Raw genomic sequence first — 26,106 nt, forward strand, 5'->3', positions numbered from 1 at the left:
TCACTCGGAGACCGGCAGAATGTTCTGGCTGTGGGAGTCGCCCGTGAGGCCCGAGGAGTGGAGGGAACGTCTGTGGAGGATCCTGTTCAGGATCTCTTTGCAGCTTTTGCGGTACTGGTGTCGCAGTAAGGAGTACACGAAGGGGTCCGACGCGGCCTTGCTGTAGGCCAAGCACTTGGACAGCACCCCCCAGTGGGAGCCAATGGGCACCGAGGAGGACAGCTCCACCAGCCTGCGGAGACACGGGAGCCCGTTACCGAGAGCACAGCCTCTTGGCCGAGCCTCAGGCTCTCTGCTGTAGTTGCCTCCTCCACGGCAACTTAGGGCAGCAACAGGAAGGGGCGGTGGGCCTCCACGGGGCCCTGAGTTCATTCCAGCCGGAGTAACGACACACCGTACACATGTGACTCCGTGGGACCTGGGGAGATGTGACTAGCTCCATGTAAGGCAATAGATGTCCAAAGAGGTTAAGGGATTTGCCTAAGGTCAAGCGGCCCGTAAACTGTAAAGGCGGGATTTGAACCCCGGTCTGCCTGACTCTGGAACCCAGGTGTACCTAAGAAATAGACTAGTGGCTAATAGTGACCTGGTCCCTGGCTCCAACTTTCCTCCTGTGCTGCTAGGGGACCCTGGGCAAGTCATTTCCCCTCCTTGGGCCTGTTGGTTTGCTATGGAAAAGGAGGCAGCTCCAACTAGAAGAGACTGGTGCTGTGCTTCAAATCCAGCTCTGCCCTCCTAAGAAGGATGCCTGGGACAGAGGGCTGAGAATAACTTTGCAACCGTTCTGCAAAGCTCAGCGTACGTCCTACATCAGGAAGAATCCACAGGTGACAAAGGCCTCTTCCCAGGGTTGCGATTCTGGTGGCCTGGGGCCACGGCCATAGTCAGGGTACCCTCAAGTGACCTCATGATACAGGGGAGATAACAGCCCATGTCTCAAAGGGGCCTTTTTCTGGAAGTCCCCTGGTGCCCATCAAACAACTCCACTCAGAGGTCCTAGTGCCAGGTTGTGAGGAAGTGAAAGCCTTCCTCTGTGTACGTGGACCACCCCCCCCAGATCAAGCCACTTACTCTCAAGTGTCGCCAGCACCAGGGGGCCTATTTGGATCTTATCCAGCATGGATATAAGGTAGAAAAGGCCATGGCTTGGAGATCCTAAGTTACCCTCTCCCTGCCCACTGCGAAATGAGGAAACTGAGGCCCAGAGAGGAGAAGGGGTTGCCCAGGGTCACACAGCAAGGAGTGAGGAAGGAAGGTCCGCTGCCGGTGCGCTCACCTGGATCTGGCCCCGGGGCACAGGTGTGTGCGCAACGGCAGGCAGCCGTGGTTCTCAGGTTGGGGACTGCCCAGGGGAGGCCCAAAAGAGACTGAGCTTGGGCCACCACTCTGTGTGGCCAACTTGAATGCTTTCCCTGGCTTTCTTTGGGCCGAGGAGGTGAGGACAAGCTCATGAAGGGAAGGAGGGGAAAGGTAGTAGAGTTCAAGCCTCCATTATCATAACCCCCCCCCCTTTTTGAAAGATTTTATTTGTTTGCCACAGGGAGAAAGAGAGAGAGAGCACGCACAGACGGGGGGAGGGGCAGGCAGAGGGAGAAGCAGACCCCCGCTGAGCCGGGAGCCCGGAGCAGGACCCGATCCCAGGACAAACTGATTGAGCCGCCCGGGGGTCCCACAACGCCCCTTTTTTGAACAGACCTTTAATGAACGCCCCTATTTGGGTTCCTATTTCCAGAAACACCGGCCACCCTTGCCCTCTGACCTCGTGGGAAAATGTGGCCTCGTTTCTGCTCTTTTCCTCATCAGCCCGGACGGGGGAATGGAGGTGTTAGCATCTGGGAAAGCTGCACTTTTAAGAAACCTATTTTGGGAAGTGATGACTTTAAGGGGACAAAAACCCTGAATTTAGAATTCACACCTAATAATAACAATGAAATAGCTGAACGCCAGCACATTGTTGCTGTGTGATGCCAAATGGCTTTACCGAGATGTCTGCTCTCCTCTGTGTCGCTAAATTCAGTCTTAGCATTCTTGGCTTTCCCAAGAGGACTTATTAAAGAGCCAAATATCATTAAACCATCTGGCAAGATCAACATTACTATTTTCAGGTTCTGTAGATTTCCCAGAATACAATGATTCGGGGCAATGTAAAATTTTACCACTAGATAATTAATAGATAAAATCGTTTTTGTTTGCTTCTCAGAGATTTAATGTAAAGTCTCAATTCTCCACCAGGTTCAGTAATAATTCCCGGTTAGTTGCATGTCTTCTTTGGGCAAATTACTTGATGTCCAATTATCCTGGAGAGCCGGTGTCATTCCCATTTCCAGGCTCAGCGAGCCGGCGGCTCCTCCACAGAAACCCGGTTCCCCCGACTGCCGCCCAAGTGTCGGGACTCAGATCCCACACCGCAGAAGGGACAAGATTAATTCTACATCTCTCCCAGCCTGAGAAGCCCTTCTCCACGGTTCCGTGCTACCTGTGGCCGCCAGCCACAGTACACACGAGGACTCCTGCTCTGAAAAGCCGGTGTGTGGCCTCCTTCAGGGCCTCAGGCAAAGACAGACTCTGGGTCAGCACAAGCCTGGACGCTGCTCTGTGGGGGCTGCTGGGCCGGGCTGCTGGGGCGCCGCCACCTTTTGTGCTCAGGCGTGGCTGGCAAACCCACTTCCTGCACCTCCTGAGCGCGTGGACCCCTGCTCCACGCTGTGCACCTGTTGCGACTGGCTTTGCACCGACCTAGCTCTCCCAGTTCAAGGGGACCAAGAAGGCGCTGGGATTTCCACATTGCCACAACTGCTTCTTTCTCATTCTAGATCTGGGCAGGGATACCACATGGCCCCTTCCAGATGACCCTGTAAGGAGGGAACCTCCAGCCCCTCTTACGCCAGGTCTAGCTCTGCTCAGGCCCCCGAGCGTCCTCCCCGCCAGGAAAGGGCCGTTCCTGTTCTGATCAGTCTTATTCTCCGCGAGGGCAAGGTCACTGCGTGCTGAAAGGTTCCTGCCACACTGGGCCTCTTTTCTCTTTACTGAAAGGGAAAAGCACGTGGTGGACAATTGAAGTCCCCCCCCTTGCCCCGGAAAGCTGACCCAAGTGCCCCGGGTTTAGGGATTCTTGGGCTTAGGTGTTCAGAAGGTGGTACCTTGTTTCCCTTTGGTGTGTCACCTGCTGTGGGTTGAACACTTTCCCCGAAATTTGTATGTGGAAGTCCTAACCCCCAGGACCTCAGAACGTGATCTTACCTGGAAGTAGGGTTGTTACAAATGTCATCAGTTAGAATGGACTCAGTCTGGAGTTGGGTGGCCCCAACCCAACACGACTAGTGTCCCTGTAAAAGGGGTGATTTGGCCATAGAGGCAGGCGGAGAGAAGGCCATGCGGAGCTGAAGGCAGAGAGACTGGGGGATGCTGCCATAAGCCAAGGAATGCCGAAGGCTGACAGCGGACCCCGGAAGCCAGAGGAGGGCCCTGGAACAAATTCTCCCTCATCCCGGCCTCAGAAGGAGCCAACCTTGCCGTCACCTCGATCTTGGGCTCGCAGCCTCTGGGACTGAGACAAGACACTTCTGTGGCTTCAGCCGCTCAGTTAGTGGTAGCTTGCTCCGACAGCTCTGGGACACTAACACACACCCAGCGAGGAAGCCGCTAGGGAGGCAGGGCTTGGTTAGGCAGGGCCCGTTGTCTGTGCCCGTAACAACACAGCAGGGCACCAAGTCCCCAGCCCGTTCCTACAGCCCTGTGTGCAGCGAGCCGGAGCCCGGGGTTTGAAGCTGCAGCACTGGGCACCGAGTCATCTTCGACCTCTGAAAAGCAGAGCTCCCGGGCCCCCACCCCTGACCTTCCACCAGGCACCAAAGTGACTTCCCGTGTATTTACTGCCTGGGATACGTACGAACCAGGGAAACCTCTGCCAGCGGGCTCTACTCTGGGGGAAATGTTTATGCTTCTCTGCTTACAACAAAGGGGCAGAGCCTGCTTTCCAGCATTCCAGATGCTTCTGCAGCAGGTCCTTCAGGCAGGCCCTGCAAGTACCTGGGGGCCGGGGCAGGGGTGGATCCAAACACTGCCAGCATGGGGGGAGCTGGGAAATGCTGCTGGTGGGGGGTCTGTTCACACTCAGGGAGCAGAGCCCAGAAACGGATTCTTGTTCTTCAGGGTGACGCACAGCAGATGCCCGCAGATGCCCGCAGATGCCCTCCCTGCATCTCACTCTGCCCGTCCGAGGTGCCTGGCCCACCTCTGCTCCCCTGTGCCCTGTATTCGTTGGGGGCGGGGGGAGCCACGCTCCTCTGTCTCGGCAGGAAGCCCTCAGATCAGGGTCACTGGCAGGTCCCTGTGCTGGCTGTCACCACAGAGGGCTGATGAGGCCGGGAAGCCCCCGCCCCCTCGCCCTTCACCCCTAGGTTTCATCCTCACCCTGCAGCCTGGCGGTCCTGGTCCCCGGAGGGAGGATGGGGTACCTTTGCCAGAACTCCAAGATATTCTCTGAATTCCAGAGAGACCCATGTCTCCATTCTGCTCAACAGTGGGAATCTCGAAGGACACTAAATCCTGGGGTGAAGACGGGACCAGTAAGAGCAGCAGCTGTAGACCCAGTTCCCCTTCCGGGTCCCCTGGGGCTCAAGGGCTTTGACGGTGGCTTCACAAACATTGTTTCAAGCCCCTGACAGAGGTCCGGTACAGAGGAGAAACCACAGCGTGGTGATGTGCCACGCCCACACGGCCTGGAAAAACCAGGATCAGAAGCCTGGGCTGTGGGCACCGGCGACCACGAGCCTGCCTGGCACCAGGACCCATCCCAGCTCCCGTCCCGGGTCCAGGGTGCAAAGACCTTCACCTCTCCTCCCCCCCGCTGCCGTGCACACGCACGCATGCACACACACACACGCACGCACACACACGCTGTACACCCAAGGCAACGTGGGCCCCAGAACAGTCTTTGGGAAGCCAGCCTGATGTCTTTCCAAGACTCCTGGAGAATGTGTGTATTTGAAGACCTGTAACTAATAAGCTGACACTTTACCTTTTCATGAGACATTAGAATGGAAGGCATTTTATTAAAAGAATACTAACGCCGGACAACTTCCTGCATATTAAGCCCCTCTGCCATCTACATAATTCCGTGACTTTGAAAAGCCACAACAATGGTGCTGTCAGACCCACTAGCGCTTCCAAGCCACACTCTGGTGATATGGGACAACCGTAATTATTCGGAAGCATATGTCGCTGCAGAGATAATAGCCTTACGAATGCTTCTAGACATGCGAATTTTAATTCAGAAAAATTTAATTAGAGCTTTTGGATGAGAGTCTGTTGCGGATCTTCAGACCCTGCTCAAACACTTGAAAAAAGTCAAATGTGACCCATCAGGGCTTTAACATGGGAGCCAGTGTGAATGGGATAGAAGGTAGTGACTCCCAGTAAGAGTGAAGGTAGAGATTTCTGGATGTTTTCCAGGGTCATCTGACATGCCCCAAGGTGCAGCGCAAGTGGCTCCTTGGTTGGGACAGTCAGTGGAACCATCTTTCTGAAAGGTATTTGCTGCGCGGTCCGCACTGTGCCAACCAACTCTACTGATGGCTCCAGCTGCCAGAGCTGATGGCCTCTGGGCCCTACTCCAGGTCTACCCAAGCTGCTATCAGCCAAGTGGTCAGAGACGACCCCACAAAAACCCACTACTTCTACCTGCCTTTATCCATAGGCATCGGGGTGCTATGTCGGGGTTCACACTGAGATGCTTGGGCATAGGGAGTAGGCTGGGCCTCCACCAGCCTACTGGGCATCTCTATATTTCCAGTTGCCTGGTTCCTAGGCTTTGGAGATACAGCATGGCTGCAAGGTTAAATTATGGCCAACAGGCTAGACACTGACCCTTAACCCTTAATTCTGCCAATTGTTACTGCGGTGACCTTAGGTAACTCATCTCCCCTCTGAAGCTCTGTAAGACGAGGATGCTAGTACTTACCTTGCAGGAGAGCTGTGCTGGGTGCAATCAGTGTGTACTGGTAACTCCTTGGTGCATTACAGGTGTCCAGTGATAGGTGACAGGTGCAGTTATCAAGACTGCATGTTCTCTAAGAAGAGGAGCTAGAGGACCTATCTGAAGACCTGAATGGTTCTTGACCCAAGAATGATGCTTTCCCAATCTAAGAAAGTTATCAGGCAGATAGGAAGAGTTGGGGACCCCCTTCCCAGCCAGCCAGATCTTCCCGATCAACTCAAAGATGTGGCAGAGGTCACAAGAGAAGCCGGTTCTCCTCCAACGTTCCAGTTCTGCCAGCTCCCAGCGTTCACCGCGGCAGTCCCGACTCAGACCCGGCCTCTTGCACTCGTTCCTGTTTATAAGGCTGGAATGGGAGCAAGTGGCAAAACAGGCCACGTGGATGCTCAGCCACTGCAGAGAGGGGGCAAAGATTAGCTTCCCAGATGGCAGCTCAGTGACGGGTTTAAGTGACACCTTGACAGCTGGTTCCCGGTCATCCCCTAAACAGCAGCTTTCTGGTCCTGAGTGGGTCACGGCACCCACTTCCTTCCCGGAGGAGAGCGGGAACCTCTGTGCTCTCAGGGGAGAAGCAGAGCAGTGCAGCGCGGGGGGCCCTGTGCACGGGCTTTGGTTCCGGGCAGACCTGAGCTGGAGCCCCGGCTGGGTCAGCGACTGGATGGGATGAGGCTAGAGCCTGTCTGAGCCTCGGTGTCCACATCTCGAAACGAGGATGTCACGTAGGCATGGAGGGCGGCACGGTCCGGGCGCAGAGGCGGGGCTCAACAGGATCGTTTCAGAGCCGGAGCTGCTGCTTAGCTTTTCCTCTCCGAATTCCGCAGTGTCGGCTGCTGCTGCCGAGGTGGTCTTGACCGTCACTGCCGTGCACCGCAGCGAGGCAGGGAACAAGGAGCTGGTGCTGCATCCGGAGAGTCCCTGGGGCCGCTCCGTGGCTGTCCGAAGCTGGGCTCAGGTGCCCCGCTCCCTGTGCCTTGTGAGCCAAATGACCTTTGCAGTTCCTTCCCTCTCTGTGCCTCAGTTCCCCCGTCTGCAGAGTGCAGCACCCACGGCTTGCCCCGCCCACCCCTTGGGAGCACTGCAGGGTCCGGGAGGATAACACAAAAGTGCCCAGAAGGCACAGCCATGTCAGGTCCAGGCAACCCGGTGCCAGAACATAACTCCTAGCTCCCAAGGGCCAATCTCTGCCCGTCATGCTGCCTCCTGATGGTTGGTCACCATGGTGAAGCCGGGAGCCCTCCAAGCCTCAGGAACCTCACCCCTGCCGTGGGCCACACCTGTCCCATATTCTGGTTGCTTCTTTAGGGCCCAGACAGTCATTGAGCTCAATTCACTTAACCATCATCAACCAAGCAGGTTGGAGAGACACAGATGCCTACTGCCCCCAGGAGAACTTGTGTTGTGTGACCAAGAAGGTGACATCCTTCATTGTGAGCTCTGAAACTCTCCAGGGCCTACCCCTGCCCTGTTCCCAGGGTTTCTGCCTGTCCCAGGGCAGGGTGGCTCTCCACAAGGCCTGCTGAGGGGCAGCTGGCTGGACTGAGCCCAGGAGCACCTGTGTGATGGTTAAGATCACATGCAGCTTCACTGGCCACAGGAGCCGAGATTAAACATTCCAGGTGAATCTGTGGGGGTGTTTCCAAATGTGCTCAGCCTTTGCATCAGTGACTCAGTAAAGCAGACTGCCCTCCCCAGCTGGGTGGGCCTCACCCAATCAGCTGAGGCCTCTAATAGCACCAGAGTCAGAGGAAAGAGGATTCGCCCCTTTCCTTCTTGCCTCCCTGATGGGACATTTCGTCTCAGCTTCTCCGGCCCTTGGGCCACGACTTATACCTTCTGCTCTCCCAGGTGGCTGGGCCTTTGGATTCAAGCTGAGCCCCACACCGGCTTTCCGGAGTTTCCAGCTTCCAGAGGACGGACTGGGGGACTTCTCATGCTCTCTCTACCATCTCTCAATCCATCGACCTATGTGTCGGTCCCGCTTGTCTGTTTCTTGGTCACTTGACGAGGTGATCTACCCCCGTGGGCGAGAGAGTCCCGGGGAAGGGAGTCAGGGAGCCACCTCTGCATGCCAGACACTTGAACGCCACAGCCACAGACGTGAGTGAGAAAGCAGGGAAGGGGCGGCCTCTGCAAAGCCCCCTGGAGTGTTCTGAGAGTCTGAAAAGCTGGTAGACAGCCTGCCGAGGTGGGAAGCTCAGCTCCCATGGACTCAGTGTGAGACTCTAGGCAACTCAATGACCCCTACAAGCCTGACTTGTTTCTTCATCAGTGAAATGTGTGTGTGTGTGTGTGTGTGTGTGTGTGTGTGGGTGGGTGTGATTGTGGGTGTCTGTAGTTCTCGAGACCACTCAGGATTTGAATCCCCTGGGAGATTTTAAAACCACCAATGCCAGGTGTCCTGCCTGGGGCTGCTAATTTAACTGGTCCCGGGTGGGGTCTGGGTAGGGTTTGGGGATTTGAGCTCTCCAAGCGGAGCTAATCCAAAGCCAAGATGGCCACCAACGGCAGCCGATCGGCTCGTGAAAACCACACAGCCTGTGCCTCCTCCCCTCAGGCAAGGGAGCCCTCGCCCACCGCCCTTCACCCCTGCTCCCGGCCTGGCTGCTCAGTGCCTCCCAAAAGGTGCTCAGCCGGATCCTGGCTGTGGCTTCGGCTTGGGCCACGAGACCTAACGAGCCCGTGCTCCCTGGTTGAGACGTCCACGAAGGGGCCTTCCGCTTCCATCCCTGGGCTCCAGGTTCTCCGTAACGGTCACTTCCCGCAAGAGGTCAAATCCTCAGCTATGCTTCTGGAGCGGGGCCTGTCCTCAGCTTTTTCTGAGGTGGGGGGACAAGGGTGCACGTGGAAGTCAAGTCTAGAAGACCAGGAGAATCAGTCACCCCAGACGCGACCTGTCTTCCAGGGTTGGTGGCAATGGCCGGAGCCGAGTGCCGTGCCTGGCTTACCCGATGGGCTGCCGCACTCGGTGGGAGGTGCCCGGCTGGGACTCTAAGCAGGATGGGAGAGGTGGCACCAGGTTCTCTGGGGGTGAGTGTCAGAGCAAATCCTTCCCAACCCCACCCCGTCTGGCGGTGCGGACGCCCCGGCCGTGGAAGTGTGGTCCTGCTGGGACCCGGGCTACGCCCAGCACACGGCCAGAGCCCACAGAACTCCCGTCTCCCTGGGGTGGGCCTGAGGCCACCCATCACCATAAGCACGGTGCACCTCCTCAGCATCTCTTCTCCCCCAGTCGTAGGAGGGGTGTGGATGGAACAGGTGGTTCCAAAAGGGGTCTAATTTCAGTGTAATTTCACTAACTAGGTGTCAGCTACAAACTTCCCTCCTTGCCACCCTTGTTGGGGCCTCTGTTCCCCCATTCAGGCTGTCCAAGAGCCCCTGCCTGGTGCACCTGACGTGGTGGAGGGAGACAGTGAGCTGGCCACTCCATGTGCACTCCCCGGTAAACTCTGACGTCGAGCGGGACGCCAGACAGGGAAGGAAGTGAGGCGGAGAGTCCTCATCACTCTTGTAACTCAGCAGGAACAGGGGTCCCCGGGGAGTGAAGGACAGGTGATATGAGCAGCTAGAGGACAAGGGCAAGAGGGTGCTGGGAGGAAGGGCATCAGCACACCTCATACCCCAGACCTCTCTGACTGCAGACCAGCACTGTTCAAAGGAAGAACAGGGAAGCCACAGGTGTAGCAAGACGCAGGTGAAATTAATTTTAATCGTATAGTTTATTTAATCCAAGATATCACCATTCCCTATGGAATCAATATAAAAAGTGTGTGTGTGTGTGTGTGTGTGTGTACACACACACACATATAGTCATGCTAAGCCACAGAAACCCAATATGCATTTTATACCTACAGTGCGTCGCAAATCAGACAGGCCACGTTCAAGGGCTCTAAAGGAACCCGTGATTGGTGAACCCCATGCAGGGCTCTAAATCTGGCTCATGCTGTCCCTTCTGCTTGGATCGTCCCTCTGGCATAGTCAAACCCACTTCACAAGGCTGGTCCAGAAAGCTTCAGGCAGGAGAGCTCGCTCCTGCCTCAGAACCATTGGACCCTGTCCCTGTCGGATGACATGACACAGTGTTCTGCCTGGGTGCGAGGACCATATCTATGAGGTCAGTGTCACCGCAGAGTGGGTCTCCTGCAGGACCGCACCAACCCAGGCCTCCTCTGCAGGGTCTTTTTCATGCTTTGCACAGAGATGGTAATGGAGAAATGTGTGCTGAAATGAAACGAGGGTATGTTTGCATATTTTGTGAGGTTTGCTTAGGATGGTTCCTTTGTTCACACAAGAAACCCAAGACAGGAGCCTGATGGCTGATGGCAGTCGGAGAAGGAAAGTCTCTTCAATAAATGGTGCTGGGAAAACTGGATGGTCATATGCAAAAGAATGAAACTGGACCACTTTCTTACACCGCCCACGAAAATAAACTCAAAATGGATTACGGACCTAAATGTCAGACCTGAAGCCATGAAACTTCTATAAGAAAACACAGGCAGTAATTCCTCTGACATCAGCCGAAAAACACTTTTCTAGATCTGTCTCCTCAGGCAAGGGAAACAAAAGCAAAATTAAACTATTGGAACTACACCAAAATAAAAAGCTTCTGCACAGCGAAGGAAACCATCAACAAAGTGACAAGGCAACCTACGGAACGGGAGAAGATATTCGTAAATGACATATCCGAAAAGGGGTTCATCTTCAAAATATGTAAAGAACTTATGCAACTCAACACAAAAAGAACAAATAGTCCAATTGAAAGATGGGCAGAGGACCTGAATAGGCATTTCTCCAAAGAAGACGGACAGATGGGCCACAGACAACCCAGAAGATGCTCGACATCACTCATCACCAGGGAAGTACAAATCAAAACCCCAATGAGATACCGCCTCACACCAGTCAGAACGGCCAGAATTAAAACCACAGAAGTAACAAGTGCCGGCGAGGATGTGGAGTAACGGGACCCCTCGTGCCCCATCGGTGGGAATGCAAATTGGCACAGCCGGTATGGAAAACAGTGTGGAGGTTCCTCAAAAAATTAAAAATAGAATTACCGTGCGATCCAGTAATTGCACTACTGGGGATATATCCCAAAGAAAATGAAAACACTAATTTGGAAAGCTATATGAACACTTCTGTTTATAGCAGCATTATTTATAATGCCGAGATGTGGAAGCAGCCCAAGGGTCCACTGACGGATGATGAATGGATACAGATGTGGTCTCTCTCTATACACACACACAGTGGAATATTACTGAGCAGAATGGAATCTCGTCATTGGCAACAACATGGCTGGAGCCAGAGGGTGTAATGCTAAGTGAAACAAGTCAGTGAGAGGAAGACAAATACCATATGACTTCACTCGTATGTGGAATTGAAGAAACAAAACAAAAGAAGACACAAAGAAAGAAACACAACAACAACAAAAACCAGACTCTTAAACACAGAGAACAAAGTGGTGGTCGAGAGTCGGGAGCAGTGGGTGGGGGATGGGTGAAATAAAGGGGATCGAGAGTACACTTGTCCCCATGAGCCCTGGGTAATGCATAGAATTGTTCAATCACTACATTATACACCTGAAACTAATAGCACGCTGTATGTTAATTATACTTTAATTTAAAAAATAAAATTAAAATTTACCACCACCACCGCTCCCCCCAAAAAGAAAGTCAAGACAGGAGCTGGGTTGGCAGTGGCAGTGGGGCTTCACCAGAGCCGTATTTTATGTGTATGAGGTTTGTTGGGCATAGCTTTTTCTCCCTAGTAAGTTGCCATTCATCTCCATAACAGAGGAACAGTTCAGTGAGTATTTTTAAAAACCCCAAATGCATCAAATCCATTTGGAGGGAACATATTGCATTGTGAATCTACCATCAATTTTACTGAAACATTATTTTCTGGGCACCATTAGAGGAACCAAGCTATAATCAGAAAAAAAGGAAAATTTTGTTGGGAAATGAGATTAAGCCAGAGAAAAATCCAATAGTTTAAATCTGGAGCCCCATTACCTATTCTCCTCTGAGGGTTCAAGTTCCCATCATCAGCCCACAGGTCCCCTTTCCGGTGGGATCTAAGAGGAGAGCCGTCTGCCTGCCCTCCCCACCCATTGTCTCTTTCCTTGCTAGATTTATTCCCCTCACTGCACACACCAGCCTGTCCACGTACGAGGGAGGGAGGGCCAACCACAGACGTCATCCATGCCAGGCCTGTGCTGCCCATGATCTCCATGCTCAAAGCCTTTCAGTCCTCAAAACAAGCCTAAGTGGCAGGTACTGCTCACTTTGATGGGAGACTGGAGGCTCAGAGAGGTGGTATCACTGGCCCAGGGTCACACAGCAGGAAGAAGTGTTGCTGTGGTTTGAACCCACATGGGCACGTTCCAGAGCCCATGCTGGTCACCACCCTGCAGCCCTGCCCTTGGACAGCAACAGGAACCCACTTGCCTCTGCCTAGGCTTCGTGTCCCCTGGAAAACCTGATCTCTGCGAGCTTCAGCGTCCTGGCTGGATGTGGCACATCTAGACCAAGGGTTCTCCCCAGGGGTGATGATGATCCCCAGGGCAGTGTCTGAAGACATTTCTAGCTGTGAACACTGGGGTGCAGGAGGGAAGTAGTGGTGAGTCATAGGTAGAAGAAACAGGGCTGCTAACAGGCTCCAACGCACAGAGAAGCCCCATCACAAAGAGGATCCCATACAAAACGTTGGTAGTGGGGAGATCTGGTCAACAGTTCGAGAAGGAGGAGCAAACGGCTCTGTTATGCCCACCTCAGACCTACCCAGAGACCAGCAGACTGTCCCAGGTCCTACGTGCAAAGTGAGATTTCCCCTAGAAGAAGCAGCTGTGAAGAGACAGTAGAAGACACTCCAAGAGGAGCAAAGATGGGGGTGCCGTGGGGGAGCAGGGCCCCTAGGGGGAGGGGACAGATGTTCTCCTGGGCCAAAGAAAGTGGGTGGAACTACAGGAACTAGATGTCAGCTCAGGATAAGGATGAATGGGAGGAACAGGAAGCTCTGGCTACAATGGGCTCCTCCTCCCAGGGCACGCAAGCTCACCCGAGGGGACAGGGAGGCAGGGAGTCCCTTCCCCCTGCCAGCTGCAGATGCTGCGGGATGCTGGGATGCTGGGATGCTGGGATGCTGGGCTGTGTCCGCTTTCAATCTTTCTCTCTCTCTCTCTCTCTCACGCACACACACACCGCACACTTGCACACCCTACACATATCCTATCCCCTTCCTAATCAAACATCAAAGTCCCTTTTTATTGTCAATTTCCCAAATAGTGAAGCCATTCTGGAAACAGGGTTGTGGTTTTTCTTCCCCTCCAGTGTGTAAGACTGATGGGATGATACTTTTTTGTCTGGTTAAAGCACAAGAGAGAAATCCTGCACCTAGAGCGGGCTGGCTTTTGGAATGCAGGGCCCCGTGGCCAGCAAGCTGCGCCTCAGAGCACGGGGCTGGGGAGGGAGGTGGCCGATGGGAGAGAAGGGGGCCAGCTCACAGCGCCTGCACTGTGGGAGGTCCCCAGAGCGCCTGGATAAAAAGCACCCCCGCCGGCTGCGTTCGGACCGTGCTCCCCGGCCCCTGTGCCGATGACATGCGCTGCCTGTTGTTGACCGGGGTGTCCGGGTGGAGGACGCGCAGGGGGCGGGACCACACTGTGCTCAGGGGAAGGTAGGAATCCAACCAAGGCAAGAAGTTTTCCTCTGTCCACTCTCCCCTTTCCTTTCCTTTCGGGGGTTCTTGGGGCTACAGAGTTAGATGATGTGATCTGGGAATCAAGGGGAGAGTCTTTCCCATCCCTTCTGGTTCTGAAGGCTGAAAAGAAAAAGCATGTGCCCTCCTTCTCACCAAACCTGTCACACTCACTGTCACCTCCAACACATCACCCTCCGGAAACGTGTGTCCGAGAGAGAGGCCAGTTGACTGCTCTGGGTCACATGGGCCCTGCTTTGTCCCCCAAAGCTCCAGTCCCGCCGGTCAGGCTCACCTGGTGATCACGTAGGGTGCAAAGCATACGAGGAAGGTCCCTATGAAGGTGCTGATCTTCTTGGTGGCGCGCTGCCGCCTCCTTTTCTGCTCTTCCAGACAGCGCTCCCGCACACTGCGCATGAGAGAGGGGAAGATGACCTGTTATTAATGGACACAGGCAGGGCCTTGAGTGCAAGGGCTCAGGGAGGGGCCAGAGAGACCTGAGGTCAAGTCCCAGCCATAGGTGTGTGACCTTGGACACGTCATGACCTTGGACACATGCGTGACATCGCTAAGCCTCAGGCTCATCATCTGTGAAATGTGCATTGTAATATAATAAAATGTAATCAAGGGCTCTTTGGAGAATTAAATGCAAAAAGCACACAGACACACAAAATGCGTTCAATGCATAAAACACATAAAGCAATTAACACGATGCCCAAGTGCAAGTAAATATAAATTCTCATGATGACTACTCGTGAATTCACTGATCACCTGCCGTAAGCCAGCGCCAGAGTCTACGTTCTCTGAGTAGTTTCTCTCATTCTTGTCTTTACTGATATTTACTGATATTCGGGTGTGTTCGACCTGCCTCGTGGGTTTTACTGGCCCTGTTTTGCAGCGAAGATTATGAGCTCAGGTTTGCTCAGCTGATAAATGGAGACAGGACTGGAACCCTTGTCTGGGTTTCTCAAAGCTGGTCCTTTCTACCTGGGCTGACCTGGACCCTTCCTTTCCTCCACGCTTTCAGTCCTCAAAGCCTCAGCCCTGCCTGGAGCTATAGACACTACCTTAGGGGGTCACAGGGAGAAGTCACTTGTTTCCTTCAGGGACCAAGCTCAGTGAAGCTAAGAGACTAAGACTCTGGGAAGTCAGGGACACAGCTCTGAGCATGGAATCAGGAGCTTTGCTGCCTAAGCTTCTAACCACACCCTGGTCCTGACTCCACCGGCTCCAGGGACGTCCGAGAACAGACATCTCATGCCAACTGAGAGAAGTGGTCTGTGCGACCCGTTTCCTGTAGCCACAGAGTAGTTCATGAGCACCAGCGAGCTGTCCGTTACCGCCATCAGAGAGCCCGAGGGCCAGTCCAGCCGTCAGGCCGCACTTGCTCTATTCCATGGGGTTCCGTGTGAGCAGGCGTTTCTACTCTTTATTTTGTTTTCATTTTTTTAAGGGATTTTATTTATTTATTTGACAGAGAGAGTGAGAGAGCATAAGCAAGGGGAACAGCAGAGGGAGAGGGAGAAGCAGGCTGCCCCGAGCAGGGAGCCTGATGCGGGACTCAATCCCAGGACTCTGAGATCATGACCTGCCTGGACCTAGGGACGCTGCCTTAGGGGGTCACAGGGAGAAGTCTGAAGGCGGACTCTTAACCGACGAGGCCACCCAGACACCTTATCTACTGTTTATCTGCATTTGTATTTATTTAATTTAATTTAAAATTTTTAATGTCCCCCCCTTGAAAAAAACGTTTTTTATTATGTTAGGTTAGTCACCCCACAGCACGTCATTTGTTTTTGATGCTGTGTTCCATGATTCACTGTCTGCGTATAACACCCAGGGCTCCGCGCAACCCGTGCCCTCCTCAACACCCATCACTGGGCCCACCCATCCCCCCACCCCTCCCCTTTGAAACTCTCAGTTTGTCTCCCGGAGTCCAGAGACTACTGTTGATTTTTTAAATAAATCACATCACTCCAAAAACGAACAAGGAGGAAGACTGCAGACAGAGCTGCCCAGGAAGTGGAGGTAATCTGGCTGAATCAGGCCCTGGCTGTAGAGCCCTGGCTCCAGCATGAAGCCAGTCTGTGCAGGGAAAGCAAGGAGCAGAGGGAAGTGCTTAAGCCTGGACCACAAGTAGCATGAATGCCAGCGCGACCTCCCCTTCCTTCCACAAGGACCATCATTTTAACACTGAATTGAAACTCTCCATCACCTTATTTCCAATCGCAGATGGACAATTCCACGTTAGACTGGACGGAAAGCCCCTGAAATTCTTGTAGGACTTTACCCCCCTGCCTTGGAATGTAGAGTTGGGAACTGGAGTTTGGTTTGGTATAAATAGGCTTCACAATGGCTGAAGAAGTATTACTATTAAATCACGTTACTAATTAATTTCTAATAACTAATATTAATAACAGTCCACATTTCTTGAGTAACCCGTCCCATTTTAGACGCCTTAATGGAGGTTCACGTGCATTGGTTATCTGATGCTCACAATGTCTCTATATATTGAGGACTGATACAACTATTATCTTTTTTTTCTTTTTTTCAGATAAGCAGATGAGGCACAGAGGGGTTAAGTAACTTGCTCAAGATCACACAGCTGGTGAGTAGTGGTGATAGGATGACCAACTTGCCCTGGGGAACCAGGACTGTCCTGGTTTTAGCGTGGAAAGTCTTACATCCTGGATGCTTTGCATGGGACTGGCCCAGTTTCAAAATGGAAAACCCCCTCCACCCAGAGCAAACGAGGACAGTCGGTCTCCCCACGTGATGGCAGGATCTGAACCCAGGCCATCTGACTCTGGAGGCTTGAGCGTCATCTTCCAACTGGTGGACGTCTACACCAACCCCATGGGAGGCACCAGGGCATCATTTTATCCAGAAAACCTGAAGAATACAGCCGCTGGGGCAGGAGGACTGGGGGACTTCAGCTGAGGTCATCCAGCAAGACTCAATCTTAATCTCATGGTTCCCCATTATACTTGGGTCTCTGCAGAGTCTTCTACCAATGTCCTCTGGCTCTTCTAACATGTGCACAATATGGGTGGCTGTGGAGAAAAGGCACAGGGCCTCACCCAGGAGGTCTGGGTGCCGTGAGGAAACCGATTCATCTTGGTCTGCTGAGACTGTCCTGGTTTTAAAACCCGAAGTCCTGCGTCCTCGGAGAGCCCCGTCAGTACTTGGCAAGCCAGGACAATGGTCACCCTAGGGCGCAGTGGGTTTGGTATCTTCCCCATAACACAAGCACTTTTGTCTTAATATTGAAATATTTCCCCCAAACATTCATGCAATTGACTCGAGAATCGCTGGAGATTTGGGACACGAGCTGGGTGTCCTGAGCCATCGCGTGCACTCACCCCATGAAGGCATACAGCGTGCTAGGCATCCCCTAAAGAGGAGGTCTGAGCACCACAGCTGATGTCGGCACTGGGGCTGGCCCCTCCTCCCATTGGTGACCTTCACGATGTTGTCCATTTCTCAGATGCTTCAGAATAACCTCAGTGAATGAACAAGCTCTGAGAGAGATGTCCTAGCCCCAGCTCTGCCCTCATTGCTATGTGGCCTCAGGGAAGTCACTAAACCTCTCTGAATCTGGTTCCTCATTTATCCAAGGGGAATTTCATGATAGCTGTAACTAGAGCTACCATTTAGCAGGCACAGAAATGACTCAACAGCTAGCAAGCTCTTGAGGAGTGAGACGCTCCCTCCGGCACCCCCAGGAGGGGCTATACTCACTGCTGAGGGGCTGAGGACCCAGTTGTCTCCCCTCTCCCTGGTGCACCCAATAGTCCTTCCTTAATGACACGAGGAACACTTAAAAACAGATATTGGTAAAAGCTTTGGACGTCTTTGGAAAGGTAAACAAACATATTGCGGTGACCTTAAAGGAAGAAAATGGACACTGTACAGGCTAGAATGACCAACATCACTACTGTACACTGTCAAAATCAATGGGGAATAATTCTCTCTGTTCTTGCAAAGCTTTGTCCAGCAGAAAACATCACATCGCAAGCTCTCCGCAGATATGTTATTTCTGTGGGTGCCCGCGGTTCAAACCTCAGCATCTGACATCCAGAAAACACCTGATCACTCTATGTGGTGTGAAGTGATGAACCCTTAAAAAAAATCTTAGAAAATTAAGTCTCAATCATTTTTTTAAGTGACCTCCTCAAAAAGAGATGATGGGAGCAGCCTGTTCTGAAACAGATTTTTTTTTTTTTTTTGAGTGAGCCTTAGAAATCTTGAGCCTACCGGACAAAGAAGGGCTGTGAAAGCTTCCACTAACCTGGAGTCCTTTCTTGTGAATAGTGTGGTAGTAAGCATGTGGCCCCAGAGCCCGGTGTCTGGGTTCAAATCCAGGCTTCACCATTTAATTGCTGTGTGGCTTTAGGCAAGTTACACAACCTCTCTGTTCATCAGCCTCCTCATCTCAGAGTACCTACCTCCTAGGGTCTTACTGAGATTAACATCCAAAAAGTACCTAGGACAGTGTGTGACTCCGTAAACCCTCAGTAACCATAATTATTATCTATTCAGCTGTTCCAGTATCCTCTGAAACTCCAAAACCACAGGACTCCCACCCACCACAAAAGTTTTCTTTCTGCCCTGTGAATGTAGGAGAGACAGACAGACAGAGAGACAGAAAGAGCTGCAACCAGAGGCCGAGCCAGAGGAGGTCCCAGCTGACTCCTGACTCCAATACTAACCCCGTGACACTCTCTGGCCTCCAGCAACCCAGTGGAAACTGTCTTAATGGCCCCTGGCCTGCCACAGGTGTCCAAGGTGGATGCCGTGTCTGGGTCACATCCACATGGGTCTAGTCACGCCTCTTCTCTGAGACACACTGCCTAGACCTCACATAGTCATGCACAGTACGGGAAACCCCCTCATCCACCCGACCCAGCTCACAGATGGAGAAAATGAGGCTCCGAGAAGAGAGGAACTCACCGCTCTCCCCCAGAGAGTGAGATGCTGGCAGAGCTAGCCCCCAGTTACTGAGTCCCGGTCTGGCGCTCCTGGTCAGGAAGCACATGGATGCTTCCCTGAACTCCCGCAAGAGGAGGGATCCATCTTCCCTGCCCAGAGCTCCCCGGATTTCCAGGTAAGGCCAGGGGGATGGCAGGAGAAGGAGGCCAACGCAGCCGTGCAACCCTCTTGCTTATCATTATTGTGAAGCACAGTATGAGAGCAGCTTGCCTGTACCCAGAACAACGGAAAAAAACCACCCTCCACTTGCTCTCATTTTTCCCCCACCATAGCTCTGCAAAACGGAGCTCCTTAAAGTCTTGTAACCCTGGGAGCTGCTGTTTTATTTATTTGCAGATGAGGACACAGGGGGCCAGCTGGGTTTGTGCCATGCCCAGGGTCCCACAGTGAGCCTAGGACAGAACCAGGACTCCTGGCTCCAGGATCTGGGGTGTTTCCCCCAAATCCCAATGCCCTCACCAGGACCACAGAGAAATAAGCAAGCTGCGTCCAGCCGCACGGATGCTTTCTCCAGATATTGCAAAGGGGTAGCAGCTGCAGTCCTCAGGCTTACAGGCTGACTCTGTAGTGCAGGGGTGAGGGTCCCCCAATTTCCCTGGCCAGCAACGTCCTCCCAGAGGACAAGCTGATGCATCGGCATGGGGCTTCCCGAGAACTGCCACAGGACACAGCTTCCTTGTGACAAAGAGATGGGCTTTCCGGCACCATGACATGTGGGGCCAAAGAGATGTTCCCCAGTAGACGCCAATAAATGGCAGAATGAACAGAGAAGGCCAGAAATATCTGAAGTGAATAAATGAGGCAATCACAGCCCAAATCTTCCAGTCCCAGACACTACCATGCCCAGCACCATGGTCTGGACCCTGAATGGTCCCCAGATGACCACAATCGGCCTTGAGCGCATGCTCCAAGTACTCCCAGGGTAATCCAGATTGTTTTCTGGCTTTTAAAATAACAAAACAAAAGACAAGGGAACAGGCTGACTGGCCAGAGAGCAGACCTTGAGTCTGGAGTCAGGATGCTAGTGTGAAAAGTCGTGTCCTCAGCTCTCACAAGAGGGGGCCCTCTCCTGGGTCCTGAACAGTGAGGGGACTACGTCCCTCTCCACGAAATGAAGACTTCATGTGCCCACCCAGAGCCCACACCATCCATTCTAGATCAAACTCCAAGTATCCGGAACACTGAATTCCCTGCCCAGATGCCATGATCCTGCTTCCAGGACGTGAGCAGGCGTCCTCCCCGGGCCCATCCTCCTGGGGGGTGACAGTGCCACAGGTGTGCTCGGCTTGGAGCCTGAGGGGTGGAGGCTCCTCGGGGCGCTGGGGAGAGCCGGGGTGGAGAGCAGAGGCAGGGGCTGTGTGCTTGGAGCCGGCTCAGCTCTCCCTACCACGGACGAAGCTGAACTCCAAGGAGCCCGAGAATTCTAAATTTGAACCCAGCCTTGCAGAGTGTTATAAATGTATGCTTGTCAAGGTAGGAGGATAGAACATATTTCATTTAACAGTTTGTAAGCTTAATTTAGAACTTCTAAATATTTATATAAATGGTTTGTGAGCCTCTATTTGCACTTTTGTCCCATCTAGAAATCTCAGGGGCAGAACTGGGCACAAGTTTTGGCTCAAGCCACATCCCGGATCTGTTAAATTAGGCAAATGACCTTGGCCTCCTTCCCTGGGTCTCCCAATTTCCTCACCTGTAGAATCAAGGGCACACTGAGTGTATCTTGTGGGTCCTTCCAACGCCTACACCAAAGCTTGGACGCCCTCCAGGGTCGGCCCTTTAAGCCAGCACTCTGTAGACGGCGATCACAGGGATGTGTGCTTCACCGTCCCGTGGGGAAGCCCCTGACCCAACCCGGGCGAGTAGCGACCCTCAGCTGGACTGGGGGAGCAGGGATGCCACGTCGGAGCCCCGGCACCCCACTTAGGTCCCACTTCAGGTGAAAGCCCACGTCTCTGGCAACAGCGGGGAGAGGACCTGCCATCACTCGTCCCGAGCTGTGGTTTGGGAAAATAGAACCAAGCAAATTGGGCGATCAGAGGGCCAGGTGGGTAATAAATATTAGGAATTCATAATTGCTTTACGAATGTCACAACTTGAAAAACCACCACAGGAAGGCAGGAGTGGGGGACGTCTCTCGGGACAGATTAAATTGAAAACACAGGGTCTTTTGGCGGTGTCGCAACAATGCAGTCCAGCCTGCCACTCACAGCGTTAAACACTCTGTGGGAAGAGCAGGCCCCAGCAGGGAGCTTTCTGACAAACGTCACCCTGGGCCTCAGGGAACTCAAAACGGGTCCCTCCTAATTAAGTCCCAGGAGGCTATAGTGTGGTGGCTGTCAACGAAAACTTCCAGCGAGCCAAGGCTCCCCCCGCTGCCCTGGCCGTCCACATAAGGAAGCCTGGCGTCTGCTCACCCCCAGGGGCCCCCGGCTGTCAGCACCAGACCCGCCCAGGAGGCTTGGCTGATCTTTCCGGAACCTTCGTGCCTAGAGCTTGAATGTTCGAGGGGCAGCCCTTCTCCGTGAGACAGAGCTGGCTCTGTGGTTTCTCCTCCGTGCAGAGGAAGAGTTGGGAGCAGCCAGGAAAGAAGCTGCGGATCAGCCGCGAAGAAGCAGGAGCCCTCCTGCGCGGCCCGTCCCCCACCGCTCGCTCTGGGGACCCGTCTCTACAGTGACGGCGTGTGGGGTTCACTGAAGGCACAGTGCTGTCCCCTCTGCCTGCTCCGCCGTAACCTCAGGCCGGCCCCTGGCCAGCGGGGCCTGTCTGAACTGGCCGAGGGCCATCCTTGCCCCAGAAGCCCTTCCTCTTCCCAGCGCAGACTAGTGCTATCCCTTGACCCGGCAGAACCCCGTGGCCCTGGGAGTCGGGGCTCCAGAAAGCATCCCAGGCCTTCGAAGAGGTCAAGGCTCCCCCAGAGGGCAATAGAAGGAGCGTGCCGGCCTGGAGTCAGTGACAGATCCGCAAGAGTGGAGACGGGTCCGTGTCCCAAACGGGCTAAAAAGGAGCCACGGCTCCTCCTGTTCTGGAACTTGGAAGGGCAGCAGGGATGGGATTTGTACTGGTTTGAGTATGAACGGATTCCTTTCCTGGCTCAACGCCTTCTCTGCTCAGACTCACGGTGGGAGGGCCCGGGACAGGAATCGTTCTAGTGTCGGTTGTTCAACAACACTCCCTCAGCTTCTGAAACAGCCCCAGTCAGGTCCTAGGGATGCACCTTCTGGAGTGAGGTCCTCCCGCCCCGGGAGAGGGCAAGGGGACGAGCTCTGCAATTGCGGCTGTGGGAGATTTCCCTGAGCGACACTGAACCCGGACTCGTGCCGTGAGTCAGCCTGGGTCACTGTGGTCAGTGTGCTCGCATGTCACCGGTGACAGGCGCACCTGCGGCCACCGGTCTGTTAGACATGCGGTCTACGCACAAGCATATGCGATGTGTGCGTGTAGCTCACACATCCACAGGCACGGATTCGCAGGCCCTGAGGTCTTTGTGCTCCCGGTCATTCGGGTGTGAATACTGCACATGATCCCGTTGGGAAGACTCTGTGACTGGAAGCTTCAGCCCAGCCCGGAAGGAGGAAGGGCCATTCTGAGGCGCAACAATGCCCACGTACATGCGCGCTGTCGCCTGTGCAGACACAGCGGGTTTAAGGCTCTTCTTTCTACTGCTCGTGGGCAGAAACAGCTCACATGGAAGGAGCCCTTGCTCCGACGGACGCCACGGCCTGCCCCCCTCCGCCACGAGCTTGCATCTCCTTCGGTGGCAGGGGGTTCATACCCCAAAGACCCAGCTCCCTCCCTGCCCCCAGCTGCCCTCCTTAGGAGCGCTCTGTCTACCTCACTTTCTGTGCCATCCAGAAGCCAAAGCCCCCTGATTTAGGGTCCTGGGCGACAGAAGGGAAGCCTGCCCTTCCCTGGGGATGAAGAGATATAAAACAGCAAAGTCCTCAGAAACACCACCAGCCGTTTCCTTCCTTGGGGTCCTAGTCTCATAAGGGAAGCCAAGTGAGCTCAGGACACCTCAGCTAAGAGTTTCCTCCTTCCTTCCCTGAAATGCTCCAGGGGATGGCAGGACTTCCTAACGGGTAGCTGCCCCTGAACTGCCCCCCTCGCCCGACCTGCCTTTCTGAGACAGTGGCCAGTTGAGGGTGAAGGTGGTGTGGGCAGGTTTTTCCCAGGAGCCTTGTGGGTGACACTCTCCCTCTGCAGGGGTCTCCGGTCTCCAAGTCTGGGAGACACAGGGCAGTGCTGTTTGCAAGAGCAGGAGGAACCCCCCTCCAGTTCCCTCGGAGCCCTTCAGATGCTCCTTTAAGGATCCACACAGGAAAGCGCAGCCCGAGGACTCACACGCGCGCGCACACACACACACACACACACAGAATCTGGAGACGGAGGCAGCCCCAGACACCAGAGGAAGGAAAGACCCAGAAGAGTTGCACATTCCCATCTGAAGAGCTCTCAAGGGGCCCCCCAGCATCTAAGCCACAGTCTCAGGGCCTGATTAGAACCTCTTAACAAACTCAAGCAGTGAACACAGATCCCTGCCTCCCCGCCCGGCTGTTAAAAGTGAAATCCGCAAACACCTCGGAGAAGCATCAGTCCAACAAAGTTCTGACTCTTTGTACCCGGAGACTTCAAAACACGTACATACTGTGTCACCCACGTTTTTGGTGGCCCTGCTTTGTGGTTCTCTAAGCACTTGCATCAAGACCAAGACAGGCAGCCCTGATCCCTCCCCCCAACCTGAGTTTTCCAAAGAAAAGAATAGAGGCTCCGGGGCAAAAGGGCCTGCCCGAGGCCGCACGCTGGGGGTCGTGGGGGTGGAGAGAGGACACAAGGACCCCCTTCCTCCCACCGAGAGCCCTCCCCGAACTCAGTCCCCCCCTCCCCGCCGCGGCCCTCCCCCTGCGCCCCCTCACCTGGGGTGGATGTCCACGAGCAGCACGAGCGTCTGCATGGTGATCACGTCGATGCGCTTGCAGTGGAAGCGAGCCACCTTGAGCACCTTGAGGTACGTGCAGCAGAGCACGACGAAGGACAGCAGGAAGCTGAGCGCGTGGAAGGCGCCCGTGAAGACGGCGAAGCGCAGGCGCTCGTCCGGCCGCCGGCTGCACAGCGTGCACGACGCGTACAGCTGGTGGAAGCCGAGCCAGGACAGGGCGAGCGCGGCGGCGGGGAAGGCGAGCGCGTGCAGCCACGTGTAGGCCACCATGAGCGCGGCGTCGCGGAGGCGCATCTTGGCGCGGTAGCTCAGCGGGAAGACCACGGCCACCCAGCGGTCGATGCTGAGCGCGGCCATGCTGAGCATGGAGTTGGTGGCCAGGAAGGTGTCGAGGAAGGCGGCCAGGCGGCACAGGCGGTCCCCGGCGGGCTGCCGCTGCGCCACGACGCCGGCCAGCGTGAGCGGCATGTTGAGCACGGTGCACAGCAGGTTGCCGCACGTGAGGTTGAGGGTGAAGAGCGCCGGCGCCTGGCGGCGGATGTCGGCGCTGTGCAGCAGGCACAGCAGCACCAGCGCGTTGGACAGCAGCGAGACGCCCATCGTGCCCACCAGCAGCCCCGCCAGGCCCGCGTCCCACGAGTTCATGGTGCGCGCCCGCCGCGGCGCTCAGGGCCCGCCACCCGGCGCCGCCATGGCGCCCCCGCCGCCGCCGCCGCCGCCGCCCCGCGCCCCCCCGGCCCCCGCCGCCATGGGCCCCCCGCGCCCGCGCCCCGGAGCTGGCTGCCCGGCGCCCGCCCGCGGCCGGCTCGGCCTCCGCTCCCCGCGGCCCTCACCCCATCCCTCCAGCCGCGGTCTGCCTCCGCCGCCGCCGCGCCCGCCGGCTCCCCGGCTCGCTCTCGCTCTCTCGCTCTCTCGTCCTGCCCGCTCCCCGCGCGCTCTCCCTTCGTGCTCTCCCCTCCACTTTCTCGCTCGCTCCCGCCCGCTCCCGCTCCCTCTCCCCCCCACCCTCCTGGCTGCGCTTCTCTTCCCTCTCTCCCACTGCTGTTCTCTCCGTCTGTCTCTCCCACCCCCAATTTTCTCCTCCCTCCGCTTCTTCCCCCTCCTCTTCTCTCCCTCTCTGGAATCCGGCTGCTTCTATCGCAGAAATCCCCGCCGGGGCGCGCACACTCTCTCGCACGCCCGCCGAGAGAAGCGGCCTGAAGGCTCCGGTGCGGGGTGATTGGCTCCTTGCAGCTCCCCCGCCCCTCCTGCCCTCCCCTATGTGCGCCCCAGACAGGCTGAGTCCAGGAAGTCTGTCTGAGAGAAGGGACGGATGCCTGGGCACCTCCACGCCTCAGTGCCACCTGCCCCAGCCTGAGCACCGGCCCCGTCAGACCTGGACACGGAGGTCCTACCCACCAGTGCCTGAGATGCTGCCCGGGCGCCGGTGTGCTCCTCCCTCTGCGGGCTGAGCTGAGGGAACTCAGGGAGGCTCCTTTGGCTGAGAGCCAGAGCAACCCACATTTCTCCGTCCTGCGTGACCAATGCCCCTGCCGTGCTCCTGGGGGTGCTCAGTTTGCCAGGTCCCCTCCCCATCGCCTTTCAGCCAGAGCTTCTCACGTCTGCTGAGGGGATGCTGCAACTCACTGTGACAACCTCTGGGCATCCCCCTTCAGCCAGGAGAGGCCTTTATCTGACCCTGAGCCCTCTCAGTGGGCCAGCTTGTCTGTCCACAGGCAGCCACGTAGAGCTGTGGTGTGGCTTAGCATCTCCGGCCTGAATTCCAGCTGCTGCCATCTGTCAGCCACACACACCATCTGCCTTGGGTCTGGTGAGACAGCAAGTTCCAGTTCATGAAGGACCTGGATGGCATAATGTGCTGAAGCTCTTCAGAGAAGGGGGAGGGCGATGGGTGGCCTGGCTTGGTGGCAGCCTCCGGGACTCTGGATATGCACGGTGTAAGCCTACCCTCAGGACGGTGGCCCTTCTGTCCTTTTACCAAGGCGCTGCTGGGAAGGTGTGTGGATCCGAGCTCCCCGCCCCCACCCTGAGAGGCTAACTAACCAGCGCACCACTGCCATCCCAGGGCCCTGTGCAAGTCACTGAACTTTGTCAAGCCTCGGTTTCCTTCTTTACCTTTCAGGGCTCTGGTGAGCATTAACTACCATGGTGTGTGTGCAGAGTCTTGCCTCCCTGGGGAAGAAACCCACCGAGTGGCAGCAGTCTCCACATCGCTTGGCCCCCTCTCAGGGCCCACAGAATTCAGGGTTGGATACGTGACCTCATTAGATTCTTAGTGTGGGACATCAGAATGAGATGTTCACCTGTGCATCTCCCCTGCTCCCAAAGACTGTCCCCACACACAGCCCCTGGCATGAGGTGTTTGTGTGCACTGCTGGAGAGTAAATGTGTCAAGGAATACATTTCTGGGGGGCACCATTGGGTCCATGATTCTCACACGTTGGTGTTTCTTAGACTCACCTGATAAACTTAGGGTACTGGTTAAAAA

At 55.1% G+C, this 26,106-nt stretch overlaps 1 protein-coding gene across 1 annotated transcript; it reads right to left on the reverse strand.

Moving 5' to 3' along the window:
- GPR26 (G protein-coupled receptor 26) lies at positions 1-24,263 on the reverse strand (the record flags this gene model as incomplete). The annotated part of the gene is made up of 3 exons (XM_080823642.1): positions 1-232; positions 13,983-14,096; positions 23,596-24,263. 3 exons carry the CDS (start codon positions 24,261-24,263, stop codon positions 1-3), a joined length of 1,014 nt encoding a protein of 337 aa, XP_080679768.1.
- Between the last annotated feature and the right edge of the window lie 1,843 nt (positions 24,264-26,106).

This window comes from Martes martes, assembly GCF_963455335.1.
Source record: "Martes martes genome assembly, chromosome: 14".
Classification (NCBI taxonomy): domain Eukaryota; kingdom Metazoa; phylum Chordata; class Mammalia; order Carnivora; family Mustelidae; genus Martes; species Martes martes.